General features: G+C 45.9%; 1 protein-coding gene across 1 annotated transcript in view; it reads right to left on the bottom strand.

The window, feature by feature from the left end:
- The window catches only part of grip1 (glutamate receptor interacting protein 1), a gene marked incomplete in the record, with an annotated part of 144,988 nt that overhangs the window by 52,520 nt on the left and 71,344 nt on the right, over nucleotides 1–21,124 (bottom strand). Inside the window, 1 exon segment of the mRNA XM_039792419.1 lies at nucleotides 6,941–7,021. Within this exon segment, the coding sequence (XP_039648353.1) occupies nucleotides 6,941–7,021 (81 nt within the window).

The following is a 21,124-nucleotide window of genomic DNA, read 5'->3' on the forward strand; positions in this document are numbered from 1 at the left end:
GGACTTAAGGAGAGGGATCGGGGGGGGCCTCAGAGGCCTGTAAGGGGCTCTATAGGGGTCTCAGGGGGGCAAATGGGAGGAGAGGGCAGGGGGGGCTCAGAGGGGCTGTGGGGGACAGGGAGCAGGGGGGGCTCAGGAAACTTAACCTGGTGAGGGGGGCTCCGGCGCCTATGGGGGGGGGGCTCGGCTCTGTAGGGGGGGCTCCTAGGAGGCTTAGGGGGGCTGGGAGGGCCTAAAAGGCCCTATAGGGGGCTCGCTATAAGAATAAGGGGGCTCACGGGGAGCCTCGGGGAGGGGGACTCTCAGAGGGGCACTGGGGGTTTGGGCTCCGTGGGAGGGGGTCGCTCTAAGAGGGGCTCCTAGGGGGGGGATGGGGGCAGGGGGGGGCTCATGGGGAGGGCCGGCGCTGGGAGACTATAGGAGGGGCTCTCAGCAAGGGGGCCTAGGGGGGGGATGTAGGGGCATGGGGGGGGGGCTCTTTAGGGCTGTAGGGAGGCTATATAGAGGCTCTGAGGGGGGGCTTAAAACCTGAGGGGCCTGGTAGGGGAGCTATAGGGCAGGGGGGGTCCAGAAGGGCTCTGTAGGGGGGGGGCTTAATAGGGAGGGGCTCCTGGGGGGGGGCCAGGAAGGCTGGGGCTCCTGAGGGGATAGGGGGGGCTATGAACCTGGGGGGGGGGCTCAAGGGGCGTCAAGGGGGCTAAAAGGCCTTGGGGAGGGCCTGGGCGAGGGCCAGGAGGCTCAGAGCTAGGGCCTGTAGGGTAGGGGGGCCTGGGGGGACTAGAGGGCTGCCTGGGGGAGGGGGAGGGGCTCATAAGGGGCCTGAGAGGGCTCCGGGGGGCAGGGCTTCTATGGGAAGGGGGCATGTGGGGGGCTCATAGGGAGGGGAGGGGCCTGGGGGGGGGCTATAGGGGGCAGGGGGCTCTGTAGGGACATAGGGGCACTAAGGGGGGGGCTCTTTGGGAGGCTCTATAGGAGAGGGGGCTCACAGGGGAGAAGGCCCTAGAAGGGGGGCTCAGAGGCTTATAGGGGGGCCTCATGAGGGGATTAAGCTCTAGGGGGGCCTGTGGGGGGCACTATAGAGGGGGCCTGGGGGGGCTGTAGAGGGGACAAGAGGCCTGTAGGGAGAGCTCTAAAGAAGAGGGGCTGTGTGGGGGGCTCTAAGAGCGCCTGTGGGGGGGCTCGAGACGGGGGGCTCAAAGGGCAACTAGAGGGACTCCTAATGGGGGGGGGAGCCAATGTGGGGGGGGAGTGGGGGAGCTGGGAGGGGTGTAGGAGGGAGAGACTAAGGGGGGCTCTAAGGGGGGGGGCTCTGGGGGATGGTGGAATGGGGGAGAGAGGGCCGGGGGGGCTCAGGGGACGGAGGGGGGATGGGAGACGGGCTGTGGGGGGCGGGGGCCATGGGGGGGCTCGAGAGGAGGGGCTTAAGGGAGACGGGGGGGTCAATGGGGGGCACATGGGGGGGGGGACTCCTAAAATAGGGGGGGGAGGAAGGCCGGGGGGCTCCTGGGGGGCTCTGAAGAGGCGCCTAAGGGGGTGGGGCTTGTAGGGAGGGGGCTCAGGGGGGCTCTCGGAGGGGGAGCCTGAGGAGGGAGGCTCTGTGGGGGGCTCAGAAGGGCTCTAGGGGAGCTCATAGGGATGCAAGGGGGGAGCTCAGGAGGCATAGGGGGGCTCAGAGGCGAGAGCATGGGGAGACGGCTCCTGTGGGGGGGAGGGGCAGGGGAGGCTCAGGGGGGGGGACTCAAAAGGGGGCTATGGGGATAGAGGGGCATGGGGGGCTCTGGGGAGGGGGCCTAAGTAGGGGGGGCACGGGGCTCTGGGAGGCGCGGGCTGTGAGGAGGGGGAAGGGGCTCTAGAAGGCAAGGGGGGCTCAGGGGGGAAGGGGCTCATGGGGGGCTCTAAGGAGGGGCTTGGTGAGGGGGGCTCTCAGAAGGGAAACTAAGGGGGAGGACTCAGAGGCGCCTAGGGGGGACTCTGGGGGAGCTCAGAAGAGGCTCAAGAGGGGGCTCCTGTGGGGGGGAGGAGGCTCATGGGGGAGGGTGCTCAGGGGTAGGGCCTTGGCTCTAGAGGCTCCCTGTGGGGGGAGCCTCTAGGGCTACAAGGCGCTCAGAAACAGGGGAGCTCTCCTAGGGGCTCAAGGGGAGGATCAGAAGGGGGCACAACAAGGGGCTCATAAGGGAGGAGCTGCTGGGAGGAAGCATAGGGGGGACTCCTGGAAGGAGAAGGGCTGGTAAAGGGGCTCATAGGGGGAGGGGCTCAGAAGGGGGGGGGGGGCTCAGGGCTATAGGGGCCCCTGGGGGACGGCCTAAGAAGGCTCAGGGGGGGCTCTGGGAGAAGAGAATAGGGGAGAGGGAGGGGCCTGTGGGGGGCCAGGGGGGGGCTGGGGAGGGGGCGGTCAGGAGGGGCCTCTGGGGGCTGTGGGGGGCTCATGGGGGAGGGCTATGGGGGGGGCAGAAGGGGCAATGGGGAGGGGGCTGGGGCTCTGGGGGCTTAAGGGCTCTAGGCAGGGGGCTCAGAGGGACTGGGGGGGCTAGGAAGGCCTGTGGGCTCGGGGCAAGGGCGCAGGGGGGAACCTAAGAAGAGAGCAATAGGGGGCGGGGCAATAGCTGGGGCAAGGGGGACTCAGAAGGCAAACTGTGGGGGCTCTGGAGAGGGGGATGGCTCAAGGGGGGGGCTCTGTAGGAGGGGAGCTCTGGGGCGCTCAAGGGGGGCACAGGGGGGGCTACCTGGGTGGAGCAGGGGGGCAAGGGGGCTTTAGAGACGGTAGGGGGGGCTCTAACCTGAAGGGGGCTAGGAAGGAGAGGGGGCTCTATAGAGACCTGTAGGGAGCCTCAGGAAAGACCTGTAGGAGGATATAGAGGGCACCTGTGGGGGGCTATAGAGACATTTAGGGAGCCTGAAGGCTGTGGAGGGGGCTCTATAGGAACCTGTAGGGGGGCTCTCGGGGCTATAGAGGGGGCTCGTGGGGAGGAAAGGGGCTAAGAGAGACCTGGGGGCAAGGGGGCTCTAGAGAAGGCTGTAGGAGGAGTCTACTAGAAAGGAGGAAGCCTGTGGGGGGCCTCTAAGAGGCACTGGGAAGAGGCTAAGGCCTGAGGGGGAGCTTATAGCCTGAGGGGCTCTTCAGAGGGCACTGGGGGGCTCATAGAGAGGGAAACCTGTAGGGGAGCTCTAAAGAGAGAGCCTCCGCTGAGGGGGGGGAGCTCTATAGAGCTGTGGGAGGACTCTAGGACTGTAAGGGGTACTGGGGGGCCTGGCTCCTAGAAGGGGACTCTAGGGGGGGCTCCTAGGAGGGCTCCTGTAGGGGGGGTCTAGTGAGGGGCACCTTGTAGGAGGGGGGCTCCTATAGGGGAACTAGGGGGCTTCTCAGGGGAGTTGCCTGGGGGGACACAAGACAGGAGGGGGCTCTAAGGCAGGGGGCTCTGGCAGGGGGGGCTCTAACGCTGTGGGGGGCTCTCGGCTAAGGGGAGGGCACCTGGGAGGGCTCTGTAGAGAGCCGGCTCCTGTAGGGGGCTCTATAAGGGGGCTTAGGGGGGCACCTGTAGGGGGCACCTATAGGGGAGCCAGGCCTGGGGGGGAGCAGCCTGGGGGGGGGCTCTATAGGCACTTGGGGGGGCTCTATAGAGAAACCTGTAGGGGGGCCTATAGAAACCTGTAGAGGGCTCTATAGAGAAACCTGTAGGGGGGCTTCATAGAGAAACCTGTAGGGGAGCTCTATAGAGAAACCTGTATAGGGAGCTCTATAGAGAAACCTGTAGGGGAGCTCTTATAGAGAAACCTGTAGGGGGAGCTCTATAGAGAACCTGTGGGGGCTCTATAGAGAAACCTGTAGGGGGCTCTATAGAGGAAACCTGTAGGGGGCTCTATAGAGAAACCTGTAGGGGAGCTCTATAGAGAAACCTGTAGGGGGAGCTCTATAGAGAAACCTGTAGGGGGGCTCTATAGAGAAACCTGTAGGGGGGGGGCTTCATAGAGAAACCTACCGAAAACCGTGATATTTTGGTCACTATAACCGTGAGGTTAACTGGTCATACCGCTACATCCCTACAGCTGTGTGGTAGTTGTAAGTAGGCCACCAGCTCCAGGTGGGAGGAGATAAAACTGCGACTGCAAGCATCTTCCTGCAGATCACACGGATGGAAAACATCAGCTAAATGTTGTGTGTCCTATTTCCCTAGCTGTGTTCTTTATTGGTTATAGACTGAATTGCAAAATTCAAATGGCCGTTGATTTGAATTGTTTATTTCTGTTGTCATTTTCAGGCGTAACTGTATTGTTTAAAGATATAAAGTTAAACACAGAGGCCCGACCTATCTGTGGTCTCTGCTGTGCTTATTATCTGCCCCGTGTTGCTCTGCTAGCGTCTTTGATAAACCAGATCTAGCGTTAACGAACAGTAACATCTCCCCGCCAGTCGGACTAACTGCTAGTTTGAGTGGTGTCATGTTCTTTATTTTGTGGCCCAACCATTGATATATATAACTGGACCACCAGACCCCGTGTCTCTGGACAGAGACCAGTGAAGGATATCAGAAGTCTCTTTCCCGGTGCTGGCTGAGCGTTACTGAGCAGCCTCCAACTGAGAGAGACAACGTAGATGTGACGTGAGCAACCTGTCTGAAAGTGTGAAGTCTTCTGGTAGCTGTGCCGAGAGAAATCTCAATCATTCCCAATCTTACAGAGACGGAGAGCGTAGGTATATGTAAGGAGATAACATAGGCACAGGCTAATTACTGATCACTAACATGCTAGTTAACATTAGTCATTAAACCTAAACAGCTAATGGAAGTCCAAACTGCCTGTGAGCTTCTCCTGTACTATACGGTAATTCCTCTACTGTGTGACAGTAAGTCTCGTGGTTATGACCCAATCGTTAGCCTATTGTTATAAAAGCGTCTGCTACGGAGCCATAATGTGAGATACAAGGTAATGGAGCCTTTTATACATTGTCGTGTTTCTTTAGAAATAAACAACGGACAAATAGAGTCTTTAAACGCTTCAGATGTAAAGTTATTTGCTGTCAAAACGACGTCAAAATGAATGGGAGTCAATGGGATGCTAACGGCTGAGTGCTAGGTAGCATCAAAAAAGGCGCCATAGGAGCTAAGCGTTCCGAGGGGAAGCTTATCCCCTTTGGCCCAACAGGTAAATTAGCTCTCCAAGCTAACAATAGTCAAAGTGTTGACATATGAAAGCATCAAACATGCATTTTAGATGAAGGAGATGAGTTGTTCCTCGTCCCAGTTTGCTCAGCGCCATTAAACTGTCTGTACGGGACCAAGGAGTCTTCTAGCCGGATGTTATTGTAAACAAACACTGTGATTGGGTCCATTAGCTCTAAAAGCAGAGCAGAACCAATGTGAAAGAATGGATAGAATAGATTACAAAGAATATACTGTAATAAACGAATACATAATGGACCATTTTCACAGCAGACATGTTCACTTGTCATAGTAGGAAAATTGATAACCTTAACGATGGTTCAATTACATCAAGTGTCCCAGTAAGATATTTCAGTGAGTCAGCATGACCAATACCAGGGCCTCCCCTAAGTGGAATGCAGCCATCAGTAATGGTTTAATACCAGGGCCTCCCCTAAGTGGAATGCAGCCATCAGTAATGGTTTAATACCAGGGTCTCTCCTAAGTGGAATGCAGCCATCAGTAATGGTTTAATACCAGGACCTCTCCTAAGTGGAATGCAGCCATCAGTAATGGTTTAATACCAGGACCTCTCCTAAGTGGAATGCAGCCATCAGTAATGGTTTAATACCAGGACCTCTCCTAAGTGGAATGCAGCCATCAGTAATGGTTTAATACCAGGACCTCTCCTAAGTGGAATGCAGCCATCAGTAATGGTTTAATACCAGGACCTCTCCTAAGTGGAATGCAGCCATCAGTAATGGTTTAATACCAGGACCTCCCCTAAGTGGAATGCAGCCATCAGTAATGGTTTAATACCAGGACCTCCCCTAAGTGGAATGCAGCCATCAGTAATGGTTTAATACCAGGGCCTCTCCTAAGTGGAATGCAGCCATCAGTAATGGTTTAATACCAGGACCTCCCCTAAGTGGAATGCAGCCATCAGTAATGGTTTAATACCAGGGCCTCTCCTAAGTGGAATGCAGCCATCAGTAATGGTTTAATACCAGGACCTCTCCTAAGTGGAATGCAGCCATCAGTAATGGTTTAATACCAGGACCTCTCCTAAGTGGAATGCAGCCATCAGTAATGGTTTAATACCAGGGCCTCTCCTAAGTGGAATGCAGCCATCAGTAATGGTTTAATACCAGGACCTCTCCTAAGTGGAATGCAGCCATCAGTAATGGTTTAATACCAGGACCTCCCCTAAGTGGAATGCAGCCATCAGTAATGGTTTAATACCAGGGCCTCTCCTAAGTGGAATGCAGCCATCAGTAATGGTTTAATACCAGGGCCTCCCTAAGTGGAATGCAGCCATCAGTAATGGTTTAATACCAGGGCCTCCCCTAAGTGGAATGCAGCCATCAGTAATGGTTTAATACCAGGGCCTCCCCTAAGTGGAATGCAGCCATCAGTAATGGTTTAATACCAGGGCCTCTCCTAAGTGGAATGCAGCCATCAGTAATGGTTTAATACCAGGGCCTCCCCTAAGTGGAATGCAGCCATCAGTAATGGTTTAATACCAGGGCCTCTCCTAAGTGGAATGCAGCCATCAGTAATGGTTTAATACCAGGACCTCTCCTAAGTGGAATGCAGCCATCAGTAATGGTTTAATACCAGGACCTCTCCTAAGTGGAATGCAGCCATCAGTAATGGTTTAATACCAGGACCTCTCCTAAGTGGAATGCAGCCATCAGTAATGGTTTTGAACACACCTGTGCTTTTCCTACTATGACATGTCAACATGTCTGCTGTGAAAAAGGTCTATAGAAGCATAAATGCGTGATAAATGTTTTGTGTGTTACCTGGTATACTCTGCCTCCTGATGGCCAGCGCCCCATCTGGAGGTCTCGCCCCAGCAGAGTGTTTAGTGTACGGCCCCTCATCTGAAACACAGAAAAACAATATTATTCTGGTTCTGGAGCTCAACCATTTCCTCTTACTGGTTCCAAACCTCTATCAGTTTCTCTAAAACGGTTCTGAAGCCCCACAGTTCATCTAAAAGGTTCTGAAGTACAACCAGTTTCTCTTAACTCTTAATCACACTTCAATCATTTTTTTCAATGAAAATGAAAATAATGATACAAAAATGATCATTCCCTCCAATATCGTGAATCATATCGTAATGCAATATCAGTCAAAAATAATCGCAATTAGATATTTTTCTCAAATCGTGCATCCCTATTCTGAATCTCTACCAGCTCATCTAACTGGTTTTGGACTTCTACCAGCTCATCTAATTGGTTTTGGACTTCTACCAGCTCATCCAACTGGTTTTGGACTTCTACCAGCTCATCTAACTGGTTTTGGACTTCTACCAGCTCATCTAACTGGTTTGGGACTTCTACCAGCTCATCTAACTGGTTTTGGACTTCTACCAGATCATCTAACTGGTTTTGGACTTCTACCAGATCATCTAACTGGTTTGGGACTTCTACCAGATCATCTAACTGGTTTTGGACTTCTACCAGCTCATCTAACTGGTTTTGGACTTCTACCAGCTCATCTAATTGGTTTTGGACTTCTACCAGTTCATCTAACTGGTTTTGGACTTCTACCATGGACTTCTACCAGTTCATCTAACTGGTTTTGGACTTCTACCAGCTCATCTAACTGGTTTTGGACTTCTACCATGGACTTCTACCAGCTCATCTAACTAGTTTTGGACTTCTACCATGGACTTCTACCAGCTCATCTAACTGGTTTTGGACTTCTACCATGGACTTCTACCAGCTCATCTAACTAGTTTTGGACTTCTACCAGATCATCTAACTGGTTTTGGACTTCTACCATGGACTTCTACCAGTTCATCTAACTGGTTTTGGACTTCTACCAGTTCATCTAACTGGTTTTGGACTTCTACCAGCTCATCTAACTGGTTTTGGACTTCTACCATGGACTTCTACCAGCTCATCTAACTGGTTTTGGACTTCTACCAGATCATCTAACTGGTTTTGGACTTCTACCATGGACTTCTACCAGATCATCTAACTGGTTTTGGACTTCTACCATGGACTTCTACCAGATCATCTAACTGGTTTTGGACTTCTACCATGGACTTCTACCAGATCATCTAACTGGTTTGGGACTTCTACCAGCTCATCTAACTGGTTTTGGACTTCTACCAGATCATCTAACTGGTTTTGGACTTCTACCATGGACTTCTACCAGATCATCTAACTGGTTTTGGACTTCTACCATGGACTTCTACCAGATCATCTAACTGGTTTTGGACTTCTACCATGGACTTCTACCAGATCATCTAACTGGTTTTGGACTTCTACCATGGACTTCTACCAGATCATCTAACTGGTTTGGGACTTCTACCATGGACTTCTACCAGCTCATCTAACTGGTTTGGGACTTCTACCATGGACTTCTACCAGCTCATCTAACTGGTTTTGGACTTCTACCAGATCATCTAACTGGTTTTGGACTTCTACCATGGACTTCTACCAGATCATCTAACTGGTTTTGGACTTCTACCATGGACTTCTACCAGATCATCTAACTGGTTTTGGACTTCTACCATGGACTTCTACCAGATCATCTAACTGGTTTGGGACTTCTACCATGGACTTCTACCAGCTCATCTAACTGGTTTGGGACTTCTACCATGGACTTCTACCAGCTCATCTAACTGGTTTTGAACTTCTACCATGGACTTCTACCAGCTCATCTAACTGGTTTTGGACTTCTACCAGCTCATCTAACTGGTTTGGGACTTCTACCAGTTCATCTAACTGGTTTTGGACTTCTACCAGCTCATCTAACTGGTTTGGGGCTTCTACCATGGACTTCTACCAGATCATCTAACTGGTTTTGGACTTCTACCATGGACTTCTACCAGTTCATCTAACTGGTTTTGGACTTCTACCATGGACTTCTACCAGCTCATCTAACTGGTTTTGGACTTCTACCAGCTCATCTAACTGGTTTTGGACTTCTACCAGCTCATCTAACTGGTTTTGGACTTCTACCAGCTCATCTAACTGGTTTTGGACTTCTACCAGCTCATCTAACTGGTTTTGGAGGTTCTGTCAGTGTCTCTAACTGACTGAAAATCTCAACCAGTTCCTTTAACTGGTTCTGAAGCTCTAATTATCACAGAGTTTTAAAGCTATAGTGCCCAAAGTATTTTGTATTAATGAATGTCAAGCCATTGCCAAATGAGTTAATACAAAGCTAATGAAGCCTATCAGCTCCAAAACAAACCTCCCTCTGTATTTCTCAGTATAGCTGTGTTTACAAAATGGTGTAGCCCGTCGACCTCCGCAGGCAGCAGCTCGAGAGATGCGTTTCACTTTGGATACGAAGAGGACTGCTGCAGGTAAACCGGTAAAGGCGTGGCTGAAAACCCGAAGAAGCGCCCACGAAATCTCGAAGCGCTTCCTGCTAAAGATTTCAGGTCAGAAAACACAGGGGAGGCACTTTGGTTCTCTCACTAGGACTCTAGAGTCAGTACTCGCTCGCCGTCACTCTCACTTCTCCCTCGCTCTATCACACACTCCCACACACACACACACACACACATACACACACACACACACACACACACACACACACACACACACACACACACATGCCGGCTCAGTATAAACATCAGGCAGCTTCTCAGTCCTTCCAGAAAAACACAGAGTTTTTTTGTGATTGTTGTGGGAAAAAATCCTTGATTATGCGGCAAGTTTTCTTAAAAAATGCGATGGAATATGCTATATATGATATTTATGCAATTTTATGTGATGAAATTTCGGGAACTTGCAAAACTGCAGTTTCATGAAAAACAGAAGAAAAGTGATTCCCCAATTTCCAAAAATATATATATGTCTATATATGTCATATATATATATATAGACAGCAGGAGCACTTAAACAAAGAGATTTACGTAGACATCAGATATTAAGATAGCTTTCTTATTGGATACCAACTTAAGAGACTCAAAGTACATCCAAGTACATACAACCTCCAACACCCAGCTTTTCGATGATGTTCACGTCACTTCATAACGTTCCCATGGCAACGGGGGAAAATGGCTGCTCTTGTGTGAAGTAAACGCAACATTTTTTCAACTTTCTGCTAAGATATATTATGGGACTTTTTTGCAACGAAAATGCTTATTGTGTATTAATGCATATTTTGCGCGGAAATTGGCAATTTATGCGGCGAAAGTGCGGCATATTTGAAAAAATGAATATGCGGACTTTGGCTGATTATGCGTTGAATTATGTGATCGCATAATCGCGTTTTTCTGGAGGGACTGGCTAGTGCAGCTAGTGCAGCTTCACAGTTGAACAGCAAATAAAATGTCCCACGTACCGTCCCGCTCGGGACCGGACAAGTGCACCGTGTGCAAAGCTGGCACATATGTTTCAGTGTCTTTATTATTTATCTTATTACATTGAAAAGGTATTAAGAGATATTTTGTTGAAGCTGGATTTTCTAACACAGAAGAGGTCATATTTAGAACATTATTTCATATTATTTATCTTAAAAGAGAGCTATTATTTTGTTACAGGTTGTAATTTTTGCACCACTGAGGCATAATAAAGCATGTTCATTAACCTCTGAGAAGCCTGTCTGGATTTGTGTCTGGAGGCCACCCTAGGGATCACCGAAGGCTTGCATCATGTGGACGCCCCGAGCATTGTTGTCATTACTTAGAATTCCTCACGGGGGGGAAACAGAAACTATGCACTCTAGCTTGAAATGACCTCTGAGTCCACAGACAGAAACAACATCTACTCTTGCGTCCCACAATGCATCTGTACTCACCGTCATCACGAGACATCGCATGAGCTCCCACCACAAAAATACATCCCAGAGCTAAGATGCTATCTTAAAAAAAAAAACTGTAAGCTACTGTAATCCCACTGAGCTCACTAGCCAGTCAGCTAGCACGTTAGCATCCTCGGCTTCAGATGATGCTACTTGTTAGCCTCCGACAAAGCCCTGAAAACTAACAGAAGGACCTCCACTGTCTGGTTTGCAGACTAAAAGCTGCTGCTGCTGCTGAGAGGTTTGTAAAGTCAGCCTGTTCTCATGAATAAAGAAACGACTGCCAGAGAGGGGTGACCTCATCAGCGCAGCGACCAATCCCTGTGGAGAACACAATGGTCCATCTTAGTCAGGACCAATCTCAGCAGTCCGCCGGGAGACCCCCTGGTGACGTCTGGATTTTTTCAGTTTGCAAATCCACAAGCTAACGTGCGCTAACATCGACTCGGCCATTCATCGTTCAGTCAGCAGAGACGCTAACAGAAGTGTCGCCATGGCAATGCGTGTTCGGGTTGTGTGTATTTGTTTGAGTTCAAAATCTTCGCGCAACATCGCTTACTGCACCTTTAAGTACAGTAAACATCAGATACTTTTACTCAAGTAATATGACCCAAAGTGATGTTCTGGTAACATGCTTGTACTTTTACTCAAGTACTGCTTTCAAGTACTTTATACAAGAGTGGTGACCAATGTCATAATTCCATTATACATACTGTCACACAACAACAGACATTGGATATTTAATTGATTAATCCATTAAGATTAGTTTGGTCAGTTAAACGCGTTATTATAATTATTATATTAAATATTATTATTATTATATATAACGCAAACCCAATTTGGCGACTTTGAGTTCATGAAAAGCGCTAAATAAATTAAATGTATTATATTATTATTATTATTATTATTATTATTATTATTATAATGGCGTCAATTCTTTTATCGCAAGATTAACGATCTTTTTGGCCGAGCAAACTTTGTAGTTTTTTTCACATCCTATTGCAACAACTAGTAACGTTAGAAAAACTACAACTACCACACCGGATCTAGCTAGACCGGAAACACAACAACAGGAAGGCCGCGCACACTGGTCAGAGAATAGCAGGCTAACGTAGGGCTGGGTATCGTTCAGAATCTGTCGATCCGGTGCCAATTTCGATACCTCAGTTTGGATACCGGTTCCTAACGATACTTTTTTTGATACCACATGTTTTAAAATCCATTTCAACATCAACAAAAATACATTAAACACAAAGCTTTTATTTTCCACCTTAATTGTGAATCACAACAGTTATCAAAATGTAATAATTCTGGTAACACTGCTCGCTCAGAGTAACATTAATAAAGTAGCCTTGCCTTACAAGCTCAGCCTGTCAGTCAGTCATCAGGGCAGAGAAACCACCCGTTGTGCCCGCTTGTCTAAGAGGAAGTGTAGCTACGCCAACAGCACCACGGCGCTTCGGCTCGCGCCATTAATATCACATCGCCATTAATATCACGTCGCCATTAATATCACATCGCCATTAATATCATATCGCCATTAATATCACACGCCATTAATATCATATCGCCATTAATATACACATCGCAGCAAACGCTGTCTGCGTGAAGTTATGAAAAACTGTAACTTACGCTAGAAACCAGTTTTGAGACTTCAACACAACTACTACGAGCCGACGGCGTAGTTTACTCGGTCCAACCTCTCCGAGTGTGTGTGTGTGTGTGTGTGTGTGTGTGTGTGTGTCGCGTATGGTGTGTGTGTGTGTGTCGCGTGTGTGTCTGGCGTGTGTGTGTGTGTGTGTGTGTGTGTGCGTGTGTGTGTGTTTATTATTGTGTATGGTGTGTGTGTGTGTGTGATAGCGTGCGTGTGTGCGTGTGTGTGTGTCTTGTGGCGTGTGTGTATGGTGTGTGTGTGTGTGTGTGTGTGTGTATGCGTGTGTGTTGTGTATGGTGTGTGTGTGTGTGTGTGTGTGTATGTGTGTGTGTGTTATTGTGTGTGTGTGTGTGTGTATGTGTTGGTGGAGCTCTGCTCTGTCAGTATGCAGAGAGGACAGATAAACTGCGCGCGCAACGTTCAGATGCTTTTGGATACGAATGTGGCACGAAAAACTAATAATTTTTCGATACTCATAGGATAAGAGAATTGTTTTCGATTGCATTAAAAGTATCGACGTTCGGTACCCAGCCCTAGGCTAATGTTACGTTCTGAGTGGATGGCGAGCGCGAGACGCCGAAACGGACGCCATTAAGCTTCTGAATGGAAAGTTTACTTTTAAAAAGTTGTCGAGGGGGGGGGCAGTAGTTCCACGCATAGGGGAGCGCGTTAAATGTAACACAGGTTTTTTATGTGGTTCCACAGGGTAGAAGTGGATGTGCTTCAGGGCCTGTAATGACATCGCCATTAGACGTGTTACAGTCAATTTGGAATTCTGTTTACTTCCGAAATTGTGTTTTGGCGTCATAAAAGTATTTTTTTTGGTCAGAAGTATTTCTCGATTTCTAAAGAGTGTGTGAAAGTCAGTGTATCTAATCTTATATTGCCTTGATCACCGTCCTCTCGGCTGAAACATCGTACCATTTTAAAAGATGTGACCATCGCTTAGCGAGTGCTAGCCGGTCCTGAGGTAAAAGCGCGCCACAGCGGCTTAGTTATGCCTGTTACAACTAAGCCGCACCTATAATTATATATATATATATATAATTATACTACACAAGGAGCAATTTCTAATTCACAATGTCTTCGATTTGCATTAATGTTTCAAAACCAATATTTTGAAAGTATTTAAGTACTGCGTGAACAACTATGTATTGCATTTCTTTTGTTTATTAATTCTTTTTATTATTATTTTTTACATTTTATTTTTTATTTTTTTTATTTTTATTATTTTTTAATAGATCCATAAATTGAACTATTATATTATGCAGAGTTTAGTAAAGACGTGTTTTATACAGTTTTATTAGGTGTATGGCACAATGCTATTGAATTATTTGTGTTAAATCCAACTTTTTAACAAGTGTTACAACTAACCCTCTATCTGTTACAACTGACTCCGCATATGGGGCAGGTTTTAACATTTCACCCGATCGCCACTCCCGGGGAATTGTTCAAGGTCCTACAAACAAACTTTCAGTGCACCTTTGTAGCAGAGATATGTGTGTTGCTTGTATAAAAATATGGGCAGTAAAACTCGAATGGTTTGAGAAATATTTAGCCAAAATCAAAAGTGTTACTTTGTGCCCGCGCTCCCCTACACAGCCACACGGAGAAAGCAGCCACACTGGGACTGCTGCAAAGTGCAAATCCGCTGTCTCATTAACCCGGTGATCACTGGACGTCAGTGAGTAATCCAAATTATTTAGGAGTTACTGCACACTATGTTGACTCTGTGTATATCAGCATACGGTTTTAGGACTGTGTTGTTTGTATCGTTTTTTTGACTGTTTCTGTCATTTGGGACATTAGTCCACCTTTTTTCTGTCCAGGAGAGTTGTTACATTCCTTATTAGAAAAATGTAAAGGTCACAAATGTCCTGCTGTGGCATCTGGTTTTGGACCATTTTGTTTGTACTGTATAAGCAAGGTGTCAGTGTTACATCTCAGTTAGGTTTGGTACTTGGAGGAATTGTGCAATAATGACAGATTTGTTTACAGTAAATAAATAAACAATTACAAATCTGTAAGTCAAGTTCATAAAGTAACTTTCTTTGCAATTCATTTGATTCCCAATCAAGATCCACTGGTAAGAATTGCTTTCCATTGTCAATATGTACTTAAAAACAGTTCTGAAATGCAAAATAATAGAATTTTATTCATGTGATAAAACATGCGATTAATCGCGATTAACTATAGAAATTTGGCGATTAATCGCGATTAAAAAAAATGTATTAATACTAATACTAATTAAGATCATTGAGAAAATAATTGACAATGAAAATGTCGATGCCCTAATATACACACGCGGGCAATCTGTGATTTGTGTGCGGTATAAACGGCAGACGATGCAAACGTTTGAACGTGAAAAATCATCAAAAATAATGTGCCGTGCTCCCCGTTTCCGTTTCTTGTGTCGTCTCTGGTGTATACAGTAAAGGCCTTTTCAGGGCGAGTTTCTCTGAATCGGTCTCCGTTTTATCTACGTCACAGTTGGTGTTGTTCTATTTTCGGTCTTCTGTTTTGGTTCTATTTCGGTGTCGTTCTGATCTATTCTAATCTGCTCTAGATCTATTTCTCCTCCGTTTGGTTCCAGCAGCTGAGCTGAGCAGAAACAATGACACACACACACACACACACACACACACTCACACACACACACACTCTCTCACACACACACACACACACACACACACACACACACACACAAACACCATAGCTAACTGAAGATGAAAGCTGAGCCTCCTCCACATGTAGGACAGCAGCATCTCTCCTTTTCAGTCTCCAGCTACAGTTCATACTGTATACACACACATCATATATATAAAATACTATATCCTCTGTGGTTTGTTATATAATATAAAACAATATTCCTAAGCTTGTTTACAGGTATTTTTTTTTGCTAAGCGACAAGAGTGGGCACAACAGGAGCTACATGTGCTAAACTCTGACTACAGTCTGCACAGCAGCAGTTCATGTGGACCAAACTCTAGTTAGTTTTTTTGCTCCGCTTGAACACAGTTTGAACAAAACTCTACAGACTTATCCCACGGCTTTAACCACAACCTGCACAATACTGTGGATCTGCAGCACTTTGTTCAAATGCTAACACACTGCTGTCAACACTGTTAACGGTGTTTGGTGTTTTAAGACCTAGAGTCGTCTTCCAGGCACGCTGGCTGGAAGGCACTAGGATTAGGCAATGGTTACGGTTATAGTTATGGATAGGGTTAGGGTTAGGTGCCTTGAAGATGCAGTGGCGTGCTGCCTGGAAGGCGCTAGAGATTAGGCAATGGTTATGGTAATGGTTAGGATTAAGGTTAGGATTAAGGTTAGGATTAAGGTTAGGATTAAGGTTAGGCTTAGGTGCCTTGAAGATGGTTAAGCCCCCAACCAAGCCCCTCAGGCTTAAAAACACCATCGAGCACCGTTAACCACGCATTCAAAAACGTATGCAGTTCCAGTCTGGTGCATTTCAAACACTGCTGACTGCAATGGGTTCTTGTTCTAGACTTGTTAGTGAACACGATACTGTAGATACGGTATATAGGGAAAGCCTTTAAAGCCTATTTTTTTTGGAAAGAAACACCAAATAAGAACAGTTTTACATTGTACCGTGAACAGGTAAAGAGCAAAGATACCCGATATGTCCAGGTAAGATGTCTGAGGTTACATACACAGTTGTGAAAATGTGAAAATCACTTCCTTTCCTATAAGTAAAACTGCACACTGTTTTTCACAAAGTAATGGAGTTGTAAGCAATGGGACAGTGTGTGTTATCTGTATATGTTGTGTTGCTTGGAATGAGTTTTGCAGGTGATGTGAACTGTTAAGCTCAGGTGACTGTTGATAGATAGATAGATAGATGGATAGATAGATAGATAGATAGATAGATAGATGGATAGATAATTTATTGATTGTAGTAAAACTGTAAAAAGGTCACCACAATCAGTGGTGGAGGGAAGTATCCAGATAATTTACTTCAGTAAAGTCTGTAAAATTATATAAAGTAGTATAATTATATAAAGGAGAGTGGATTTAAGAAGCAAAACTTACCCATGACTGGGAGGTCGGCTGGTTCAATCCACAGACTGACCAGAGCACTACTAGGAGTTACCCATGAGCAAAGGCCCAGTGGAGCTACTCAGTAGCCAACAAGATCAGACTGTGGCTTCAGGTATTAATGGACTTGTGTAGATAGCAGTCAGATACGTTGTTGGAAATGAGAACTTTTTCAATTGATTTTATCTGGATAAATAAAGGTTAAAAAATAAAGTAGGGCTGGTTTAAAATAGTGATTCATAAATCCAAGGTAGCTCTAATAACATCTACCTTTTTCACCATGGGTGTAGATAACAAAAAGTACTTTGAATTTTCTAGGGGACAGTTCTTAATGTAAACGATAACCTGGTGTTAAACATAAAAAACATGAATAGCCACATATGTGGGTGTTTGGACTGTTGGACAAAAACAAACAATTTGCAAGGCATCACTGTGGCCCACCGTTTCATGATTTTGGACCAAAGCGAACAGATGTATAGAAATAATCTGCAGAGAAATACACTAAAAATAGCGGTTGCACGACCCGATCGAAAACCACGAACCAGACGCAGGAAATGAGCCGCAGGAATGGCCGGATGGAACGATCTGATCTTGTCTGAAAGATTGATGGAATGATCTGAAAGATCTGATCTGGAATGGAAAGAAAAAGAGTGGAATTAGTGGAATGGAATGGAATGGATATGGAAATGGATGGAGGAGGAGGAGGATGGGGAATGCAGTTATGGTAATATCAATGTTAATACCTTTAATACACACACACACACACACACACACACACACACACACACACAATAATCCGGTGTAATCTGCGGCTGGGACACTGACCCACATGTCCACTTCACTACCTGCTGGACAAGGACACGCCCCCCCTCCTCCACTTTCAGCCAATGACAGCACAGAGGACAGAACAGCAGTTTTCTTATTGGTTCAGGGAAAAAGATCTAAAAAAAAAAAAAAAATTAGCAAATATTAACTAGATCAATCAGACAGATCTTGTTAAAGCCAGACAGAAGATACTGGTATCAAATGAAATAGACGATCTAAGGAATCCATGTCATGTAGAGCTGGGCAATATATCGATATTATATCGATATCGTGATATGAGACTAGATATCGTCTTAGATTTTGGATATCGTAATATATGGTAATATGGCATAAGTGTCTTTTCCTGGTTTTAAAGGCAGCAGTACAATAAAGTGATGTCATTTTCTAAACCTATACCAGACTGTTGTAACTGTTCTATTATTGGCCTTTACCCACTTAGTCATTATATCCACATTACTGATGATTATTGATCTAAAATCTCATGCGTGTCATATTTTTTATTATGTTTTAACAGCTGTATACTACTATCCCTGTATGGATGTGACATGATGTATAACAGCTGTATACTACTATCTCTGTATGGATGTGATATGATATGACCAGTATACCAGTATACCAGTATATCAGTATATCAGTATACCAGTATATCGGTATACCAGTATACCAGTATATCGGTATACCAGTATACCAGTATACCGGTATATCAGTATACCAGTATACCAGTATATCGGTATACCAGTATACCGCATATCGGTATATCGCATACCGGTATACCGTATATCAGTATACCAGTATACCAGTATATCGGTATACCAGTATATCAGTATACCAGTATATCGGTATACCAGTATACCAGTATACCGGTATATCAGTATACCAGTATATCGGTATACCAGTATACCAGTATATCAGTATACCAGTATATCAGTATACCAGTATACCAGTATACCAGTATACCAGTATATCAGTATACCAGTATATCAGTATACCAGTATATCGGTATACCAGTATACCAGTATATCAGTATATCAGTATACCAGTATACCAGTATATCAGTATATCAGTATACCAGTATACCAGTATATCAGTATACCAGTATATCAGTATACCAGTATATCGGTATATCAGTATACCAGTATACCAGTATATCAGTATACCAGTATATCGGTATACCAGTATATCAGTATACCAGTATACCAGTATACCAGTATATCAGTATACCAGTATATCAGTATACCAGTATACCAGTATATCAGTATATCAGTATACCAGTATATCGGTATATCAGTATATCAGTATACCAGTATACCAGTATATCAGTATATCGGTATATCGGTATACCAGTATACCAGTATACCAGTATACCAGTATACCAGTATATCAGTATATCAGTATACCAGTATACCAGTATACCAGTATACCAGTATACCAGTATATCAGTATATCAGTATACCAGTATACCAGTATACCAGTATACCAGTATACCAGTATATCAGTATACCAGTATACCAGTATACCAGTATATCAGTATATCAGTATACCAGTATACCAGTATACCAGTATATCAGTATATCAGTATACCAGTATACCAGTATACCAGTATACCAGTATATCAGTATACCAGTATACCAGTATATCAGTATACCAGTATACCAGTATACCAGTATACCAGTATATCAGTATATCAGTATACCAGTATACCAGTATATCAGTATATCAGTATACCAGTATACCAGTATACCAGTATATCAGTATATCAGTATACCAGTATATCAGTATATCGGTACATCTCTACTCCAAAGTTAGTCGAAATTTTAGAAAAACCTGCTGTGGCCATTTCCCACCCTCTGCACTAAAGGAATCCTATCCTTTATTCTTCCCTTCCTTTGCTTCTTTCCTTTCTTTGCTTCCTTTCTCCCTTTAATTTTCTTCCATTATATTTTTCTTCCTTACTTCCTTTATTCATTCATTCATTCCCTCCATCCTTCCTTCCTTCCTTCCTTCCTTCCTTTGCTTTATGCCTTCCTTCGTTTACCCTCCATCTTTCCTTCCTTCCTTCTATCCTTCCTTTATTTATTTGTTCTTCCTTTCTTCCTTTTTGTACTCCTTCCTTTATTTCCAGCCTTTCTTCCTTCCTTCTATCCTTCCTTTTATTTATTTGTTCTTCCTTTTATAGTCCTTACTTTATTTCCTTCCTTTCTTCCTTCCTTCCTTCCTTTATTTACACCTTCGCTCCATCCTTTCATCTTTCCTTCCTTCCTTATTCCTTTTCGGATTTCTTTCCTCCCGTCTTTTGCTTCTTTTCATCCCTGAATCATTCCTCTCCTCCTTAATTTACCACCATTTCTTCCATAAATTCATTCTTTTATCTCTTATATCCATTGCATTATCCTCCCATTTATCTCTCACTTCCTTTCCTTCATCCCTCCATCCATCCAGCTGCACAGAAACACATTAGAAACCAGCAGACGGATGCAGCAGCCTCCCTCCTCCCCCTCTCTATCCCTCCATCTCCATCATCCCCCCCTCCTCCTCATCCTCATCCTCCTCCCATCTGCGCAGACTCTGCCTCCCCCCTCCTCCTCTGCTGCCTCATTTTATGGAGAAGCTTCACATCTGCAGCACTCTCCTCTCTCCTCTCTCCCCCCTCTCTCTCTCTCTCTCTCCTCTCTCCCCCCTCTCTCTCTCTCTCTCTCTCTCTCTCTCTCTCTCTCTCTCTCTCTCTCTCCCTCTCTCTCTCCCCCTCTCTCTATCCCTCTCTCTCGTTAGCCGAGCCTTGGGCTCAAGCGTCTCCGTGATGGTTTCTGTTTGAGGAGGTCGTTCGTCACACGGTAGCTCACAGTGGAAGAGGAGGAGGAAGGAAGGAAGGAAGGAAGGAGGGAGGAGTAAGAGGAGGTGTAGTTTGTGGCGGCTGCATCTGCATGGCGCTCGGGGGGGAGGTGACGCTCGGCTCGGCTCCACCATGATCGCCGTGTCGTTTAAATGTCGCTGCCAGATCCTGCGCCGGGTGAACAAAGGTAGAGAGATATAGAGAAACTGCTTAGAGAGAGAGAGAGAGAGAGAGAGTGTGTGTGTCTGTGTGTGTGTGTGTGTGTGTGTGTGTGTGTCTGTCTGTGTGTGTGTGTGTGTGTGTGTGTGTGTGTGATAGAGAGCTAAGCATGTTTGCATGTGTAACATACATGTTGTGTGTCGTGTCGGGACGGTGTGACGGTCGAGCGGCATTTGGTGTGAACTGCTGACATTGAGGAGAGAGAGAGAGAGAGAGAGAGAGAGAGAGAGAGAGAGAGCTGGTTGTTTACGACTAACGCGGTGTGTGTGTGTGTGTGTGTGTGTGTGTGTGTGTGTGTGTGTGTGTGTGTGTGTGTGTGTGTAAGCATGCATGTGTGTGTTTAGCTGTGTGTGGCGTGGAAAATGATCTCCTGATGGATTCATTCAGTCAATCGCTGCAGGTTGCTTTAGGACGAGAGACCTTCAGAGAGACCGAGAGAGAGAGAGAGAGAGAGAGAGAGAGAGAGAGAGAGAGAAAAGGATTGCATCTTATCTTCATGAATGTAATATTCGTGGTGTGTATTACCAGGGGAGAAAAGGAGGGCAGACGGACGGAGAGAGAATCAGTGTGTTGTTCACGTTTCTGTCTGAAGCAGTTTGAAGCTCAGTGTTTAGTTTGGACAAAGTA

This window comes from Perca fluviatilis, chromosome 23, assembly GCF_010015445.1.
Source record: "Perca fluviatilis chromosome 23, GENO_Pfluv_1.0, whole genome shotgun sequence".
Lineage (NCBI taxonomy): Eukaryota > Metazoa > Chordata > Actinopteri > Perciformes > Percidae > Perca > Perca fluviatilis.